The sequence below is a fragment of the Pseudomyrmex gracilis genome, unplaced genomic scaffold (genome assembly GCF_002006095.1).
Source record: "Pseudomyrmex gracilis isolate BER0280 unplaced genomic scaffold, ASM200609v1 scaffold_280, whole genome shotgun sequence".
NCBI lineage: Eukaryota > Metazoa > Arthropoda > Insecta > Hymenoptera > Formicidae > Pseudomyrmex > Pseudomyrmex gracilis.
In genome coordinates this window covers 16,452-24,178 of record NW_018020864.1, presented here as the reverse complement: position 1 = coordinate 24,178, position 7,727 = coordinate 16,452, and the positions used below count along the sequence as shown (strand labels likewise).

Genomic DNA, 7,727 nt, shown 5'->3' with positions numbered 1-7,727 from the left:
TGATCTATTGTCCGATTGCCGATATCTCCCCCCCCCCCCCGAGTAATCACCCGAAAGATATACATTGTATAGCTGAGATTTCGACTTAGGCGTCCAAGTTCAGGGTGTGTGTGCGAACCGAAGTTTGTACTCTTTTCTCGTGGTCAAGGTCGTTGTAAAGCGGTGGAGTCTCAGCGGGAAGGGGACGGCGGGTCCCTGGATCGGTAGCGTAGGTAGATAGGTATATATGGACGTCCTCGCGTGTCCGGAATACCAGATTGTTGGCCCTCCCCGCCGCTCTCGGGTGGTGGTGTCTTTTAAAATTCACCGCAACAGCGTCCGGCGCACACCTCGAGGAGAGGACTCGGAGGGCCCGTCGTTTCCGATCAGTGCGACCAGATCGTGCGACGTTTGCACTTTATTTCAATCACCGTCGCTGACAGTTTAATCCGGACGTAAGCATCGGTTTGCCGAACAGCGGGAGAAGGTGGATTCAGGGAGAAGGTCCGTTTTATAGCATCTCTGTGATACCAAAGTTATATTAGTGTAAAGTATTTACAGTATAAAATATATATAATTATAGATAAATAATCACCGTGTGTAAAAATACACAGATACGTTTACACACATTGCACAAATAACATCAAGATTTTTATCTTTTAAGTCGCGTAAGCAAAATTTATAAAATTTTAATTTTTTTTATTGTTAAGTAATTCTATATGTCACATTTTATAATACATATTTATATACATATATATATATATATATATAAATTTTATTTTAAAAATATTAATTTTTTTATTGTTAAGTAATTCTATATATATATGTTACGTTTTATAATACATACATACATACATACAATATATATATACATATATGTATCTATGTATATACATACATACATACGTACATACATACAATATATATATATATTGTATGTATGTATTATAAAATGTAACATATAGAATTACTTAACAATAAAAAAATTAATATTTTGAAAATATTTCACACACACACACACACACATATATATATATATATTATAGAGAGAGAGAGAGAGAGAATATTTAAAGTCGCTCATTATTGTATATAGATTGTATATTTTAATCAAAACAATTGTCCCCGTTGACTAAGTACACGTAAGAAAATTACCGTTGTTTTATCAGCAGATACTTCAACAACTTGCTCTATTTTTGTATCAATAACTAAATTTTTTGTTTTAATGAAAACGATATAAAAATAACTCGTAAAAATTATTATTTTTATTCTTATATCTCTCTTTATATAAAAAATACAAAAATTTTATTATTTTGTATTTTTACTATTTCCTATTTTTTATTATTGTAGTCTTTTTTTTATTTTTTTTTGTTTATTTAACAACAAAGACTTATACCGCAGCTGTTATAAGTGCAATAAACTGTATAATATACTGTTTGTGTGTGTGTGTGTGTATGTGTGTATCATATACTATACATATACTATACTTTCATCTTTCTGCAACAACGCATTTCTAATGAACTTAGAGTAATCATAGTGAGAGAAGTGTCATCGAACGCATCTTTGTTCTCGAATGATTCAGACAAACACGATATAAATTTCTGATTCGTCGAATGTCACGTCTGAGAATAATTTATAATAATAATTCATGTGTATTCTCTTGCACCAACACAATAATCGACTATAAATGATTAAAAAATACGTTTTTTTTATAAAAAAAAAGAAAAATGAAAATTTGTTGCGTGCTGTACAAGTGATTTTATATACATATATACCGGTTATTGAAAACTCAATTTGAATGAGGAGATAAATTATAATTAACGTTCACGCGAGCAGGACAATACAAGTAAATAAACGTCTCCGCCATTTTCAAGGCCGATCATTTTTTTTTTTTTTTTTTTCGTATTCTTTCTCTCGCACTTGTCTCGGGACGAACAAGAACATGACGATTGGAATATTTTCTCGAAGCTATGGTAAACAAACCGATGCATTTCTCTCTCTCGGTGCATAAAATACATTACGAGAGAGGCGTACTACTTCAAACCGAGACGTCGAGTCATTTGAATCAGCCCGTGTCGTTTATTCAAGTCAAGTAAAAAGACTTTGAGCGCTTTGAAAGGCCAGTTCTCCGCGCAAGAGAAATTGTTCTCCTCCTCCAAGAGAAGATACACACGTGAAAAATCAATACACGATACTCTTCATTATTATTTCCAGCCAGCCATGGAGGCTTGGATTATCTTAACGCTGGTGACATTAACCACGGCCGTTCCTCCTAATCGAGTACCGGTCCGCGAGATCCTGCCTCCGCACACGTCGAATCGTCATCAGCAATTCGTTCCCTCGTTCCAGAGGGACGCTGTTGAGAGTCCGCCGTCTACCACCACCACGTACGACCGTCTGTCGGATAATGTAAATTATGACGACTTCGGCTCGCGCAGGTACCCATTGCGCGACGCGGTCGAGTCATTGCCCGTTAACGTCCTATACGAAGAGTCGAATTCCGAGTTTCAAGACGATTACGAAAGGTGAATACTCGAAGACGCACGACAGTGTTTGTTGTTCGCCGACAGCGTTGTCCGCCGACTCTATCCAAGTTTTTATATCTGTTTGATAAAATATAGCAAATAGTTTTTATATAGCAGTTCTGTGCGACCCCCCGCGCTTGCAAAAGGTTTTTGAGACTTTATTAAGGAATTTATTTGACTTTCTTTTTTATAATATTTTTTTTAGTATATTATAAAAAGTGCAAACTCGTACGATTTTCAGAATATTTAACGCTATTTACTCCGGATAGCCAAATGTGAAAACTCAATATAAAGCAAATCATTGTATGGATTAAGTTGCTCGCCAATTGCTGTTGTGTTGTTTTTATTTAACGCAACGAAAATGTTTTTGTCACTTTGGTAATCGATATGCTGAGTTTTATTATCAATCAATTGTTGTAGCCAATGTTTAGGACATGTGAGTCAGCAATATGCGAGCAATATATGTGAGCAATAATTTTTATTCATAAGTTGAGAAAAATAATATAAAATTAAATAAACGGCTCGATGGGGAAAATTCAAATAATGGTACACAATCGCGGAGCCTTTGGTCCAGGAAAGAAGTGGACATTCAATGTACTGTAAAAAAAAAAACCACAGTGTATTTAGGGACGTTTCGATCATTTATTGTTGATCATCCTCTCTCAGCACTGTTAAATAACAAAAAATTATAATTAAGTACAATCACATACAATTAAACCTAAAACAAATAAAAAAAAATAAAAAAAAAAATGATCGAAACGTCCCTAAATACACTGTGGTTTTTTTACGGTATATTGAATGTCCACTTTCTTCCTGGACCAAAGACTCCGCGGTTGTGTACCATTATTTAAAATAATATAAGTTTATTGCCGATGAGTTGTTGAGAACTTGCTGTATATTATATTTTGAAAACTGTTGCTGTGGCAAGAACATACCGAAAAGAGGATACACCCTTTTGTTACATTGCTGAAAACATACACCGAAAAAATTATATTCTTATAAGTAGAAGATTTTATACTTAAAAAATCTTCTTGAAGATTTTAGATGATATTCTTCTGAAATTAAGAATATATTCTTAATTTAAGAATATAGTCTTTTTCGATAGTGAGATATATATGTTTTTCTATAAAGGCTTTTTATATTCTAATCAGTATATATTTTTATCAATATTACTATTTAGAGGATTTTCCTCTTAAAATAAGAAACTCTTCTTGGCGCCTATTTTAGTATAAAATATATTTAAAGTAAGTGGGATATTTCCTCAAAACAAGAATACAATTTTTTCGGTGTACGTGTATATATATATACATCGAAAAACTTATATTCTTGTAAGTAGAAGATTTTATACTTAAAAACTCTTCTTAAAGATTTTAGATGATATTCTTCTGAAATTAAAAATAATATATTCTTAATTTAAGAATATAGTCTTTTTCGATAGTGAGATATATATGTTTTTCTATAGAGGCTTTTTATATTCTAATCAGTATATATTCTTATCAATATTACTATTTAGAGGATTTTCCTCTTAAAATAAGAAATTCTTTTTGGCGCCTATTTTAGTATAAAATATACTTAAAGTAAGTGGGATATCCTCAAAACAAGAATACAATTTTTTCGGTGTATGAGTAATATTTGTCAAAAGGAAAAGTCAAATGGCCAATAAGAGCCTAAAACACAGATGTCAGTGTGTGAAAAAAAAGGATTTATTAGAAAAAGTTTACGTTTCGATCCAGGCTTTGGATCGTCCTCAGATAAAAAACCTGAAGGAAGCAAAAAGATCGCGAATTACATTAATAAATATATAAACAATTCAGTATGTAACAATCAAATACAAGAAAATGGAAACTCACAGAATAATTGATCCAATTGTTTCAGAAATCTTGTGTAGTTGACAAACCGAAGTAAGTTGTAATAAATTTAAAAACGGAAAACATGTAATATTTTACACAGTAATATTTGTGGCAAGTTGCCAACAACTTGCACTCGGTTGGCTATCTGGGTAAGAGCGCTTTTTAATTTTTTTTCTTCTTTTATTATTTTTTAAGGAACTTGCATTGATCATCTTTTGAAATGCCGTTGCTTTTCTTGACCTTCTCTCTTCTTTTGATGTAACAATACACAGGCGTGTTAATATGCTAATGTAATGTACGTAGCGATAACGGAAGAGTGCCTCTGAGAGATGCGGTGGAACATCGCGTGCCGCCTTTTCTCGGTGCCGGTGTTGATCACGAGTCTATTTGGATCGAGCCCGTTACACCGCCGATTCTGCGAAGAACGCATGAGCCCAAAATCATCTGTCGTTATGATTCCAGAGCTGTTCACAGGACAGAACCGTTTTCTTTGTTTCTACAAAACATACCGAATTACAAATGCACACATCTGATTTACGCTTCGGCTCTCATTGACGGTAAATACAATGCACTTTGTGAAATATCTTTTTTTTTTTTTCATACATATTATTGTACTTATTAAATTAATTAATTTTTCTTATTTTATTTATTATTTAGAAAAGGGAATTGTGATCCCCAGCGATCCAGAGTACGACCGAATCAAAGGTATTGTGTAATTTTCGTTTTTTTAATAATATTATATCACGGAAAAAAAGATTTGCTGAAATAGCAAGAAGATGGCCAGCAAGAAAAATTTGCTAAACCTATTGAATTTTTTGTTTTGCCCACGTAACGTTTTGTTGATTAATCAAAAAATCTGTAAACTCTTAACAAATTTTTCTTGCCGGCCATATAATAGCAAAACTGTTTTTTCCGTCCGGGAAAAAAAAATGGATTAAATCTAAATAGATCTAATTTAAATCTAACGAGATAAAAAAAATGGAAAAATAGATCTAAATAGATATAAAGTTGATCTAAACAGATATAAATAGATCTATGTAAATTTACACTTTATTTATCAGTATATTTATTTTAGATCTATATAGTAGATTTACTCAGATTTATTATATTAGATCTAAGCGGATCTAAACAGAACTAAGCAGATCTGAATAGATCTAATATAGTAGATCTGAGTAGATCTAAAGTAGATCTGATGATAAATAAAGTGTAAATTTACATAGATTTACTTATATCTATTTAGATCTACTTTATATCTATTTAGATCTAATTTGAATCTAATTAGATCTAGTTTTCCATTTTTTTTTATCTCGTTAGATTTAAATTAGATCTATTTAGATTTAATTCATTTTTTCCCGGGCGTGTACATACATATGTACATACGTACATAAAAATATAATATAAGATGTATATTATTAAATTCGCTCGTGATATTAACAATAAGTATAGATAAATATAAACAATCGAGGTCTGTTGCGAGCTTTAACGGATCTTAAAATTTATTCAAGAAACAAAACGCAGAGAAATAAAATTGAAATTTCAAATAACTAATAAAAAAATAACACAAATAAAATATAATATGTATTTGATATTAGATTACATTATATATGCTTTTACATGAGAAGATTATTTAGACATGTGCGAGAAATAATTAACGCATGATTTAATTAACTTTTTTTTTATTATTTTAATTATCTTAAAATTTATTAAAGAAACAAAACGCAGAGAAATAAAATTGAAATTACAAATAACTAATAAAAAAATAACACAAATAAAATATAATATGTATTTGATATCAGATTACATTATATATGCTTTTACATGAGAAGATTATTTAGACGTGTGTGAGAAATAATTAACGCATGATTTAATTAACTTTTTTTTTTATTATTTTAATTTGATGTAGGTGGTTACAATTCCGCCACGGAACTTCGTTCGAAGGATCCAGCGTTGCGCGTGCTGATATCCATCAAATTTGCAAATCCACTTTCTAGCCTGAATATCGAACAAGTTGCTCGTTCTTCGAACTTTACGTTGCTAAGATCTATTCTCGAGTTCCTCGACGAATATCGTTTTGACGGTATCGAACTTGATTCGCCAACTGCCGGTGAAAACTGGTCGGCTTTCAAGACACTGCTGAAACGAATTGGCATCTCATTGGCTAAGAAAGGATATGTTTTCGCGGTGTCATTGAACCCGGAAGATCCTGTGGATTCGGAACTTCCATCGATCGTCGATTTGATAACTCTGAAGACCTGGCGGGAACTTTCGACTTGTCGGAACTGCGAATCGACGACGAAATTTGCTCTTCATCCCGGTCCTTTGAGTTTTGTCGCGCACAAAACAAGCGAGTGGATAGCGCAAATAAGCGCCGAACAAAAATCGAAGATTGTTCTCGCGTTGCCGATCTTCGGTCAGGGATACATCCTGAAGTACGCGAATCTCACCAACGCGGGTGCGCCTGTTCTCGGACCTGGTAAAGAAGGTGTTTACACCAAACGTCAAGACGGAAAATTAGCATATTTTGAGGTAAAATATATATATATATATCGCGATTTTAAAACTCAACACAATAAAACTATATCTATCGTGAAAATATTGTAAATCGAGAAGTGAATTATTTTGGTCCAGGTGTGTGAGAAACTGGAGGACGGTTTGTGGGTCTTTGGAAGGGACGATGAAGGACCGTACACGAAACGCGCCAATCAATGGATCGGATACGACGATCCGATATCGGTGAAAATCAAAACGGCGTATGTCCGAGCTATGGGACTCGGCGGAGTCTCGTTATATTCGCTGGATCTGGATGATTTCCAGGTAATTGTCACAAAATTAAGTCAATATAAACATTTAGAAAAAAAAACAAAGGATTTTTTTTATATCTTATTATTTGTTTTTTTATTTTTTTTTTTTTTTGAGAAGTTTTATTCCTTTTATTTCCACTTCGTTGTGGAATGACTCATGCAAGTTAATAACGTGCGTATATTTTATACTGATAATTGATTCCGCAAAATATATATATATGCAAAATATACTCTTAATGCGGTATAAAGGTAAACAACTTTTTTTTGAGGATTATCACGCGCTAAATCAGCTATGATAATATATGCGTAAGATATATATATATGAATGTTTTACGCAACACGTATTGACTAAATCTATATATTGCGTTTTGCAATTTTGTCACACCTTGGCAAGCTTTCGTCGTATGTAATAAGTATAACATATTCTACGTTTATCTTTGTTTGCTCCCTCACTATAGCTTACCGGTAAAAAATTTTTCATGTATAAAATTTTATGGACATATTCGGCATATAAATTTGCATAATTAATAGATATAATAATAGATATAATAATAGATATAATAATAGATATAATA

General features: G+C 32.4%; 1 protein-coding gene across 2 annotated transcripts in view; it reads left to right on the top strand.

Moving 5' to 3' along the window:
* Window positions 1-267: 267 nt before the first annotated feature.
* LOC109859719 (probable chitinase 3) overlaps window positions 268-7,727 on the top strand; it is a 20,158-nt gene continuing 12,698 nt past the window's right edge. For both annotated transcript variants that reach the window (XM_020438245.1, XM_020438244.1), the window contains exons 1-6: window positions 268-483; window positions 2,191-2,501; window positions 4,655-4,908; window positions 5,009-5,056; window positions 6,255-6,877; window positions 6,980-7,165. In XM_020438245.1, coding sequence (XP_020293834.1) covers window positions 2,197-2,501; window positions 4,655-4,908; window positions 5,009-5,056; window positions 6,255-6,877; window positions 6,980-7,165 — 1,416 coding nt within the window. In that variant the 5' untranslated portion in view covers window positions 268-483; window positions 2,191-2,196. The remainder of the gene's footprint in view (window positions 484-2,190; window positions 2,502-4,654; window positions 4,909-5,008; window positions 5,057-6,254; window positions 6,878-6,979; window positions 7,166-7,727) is intronic.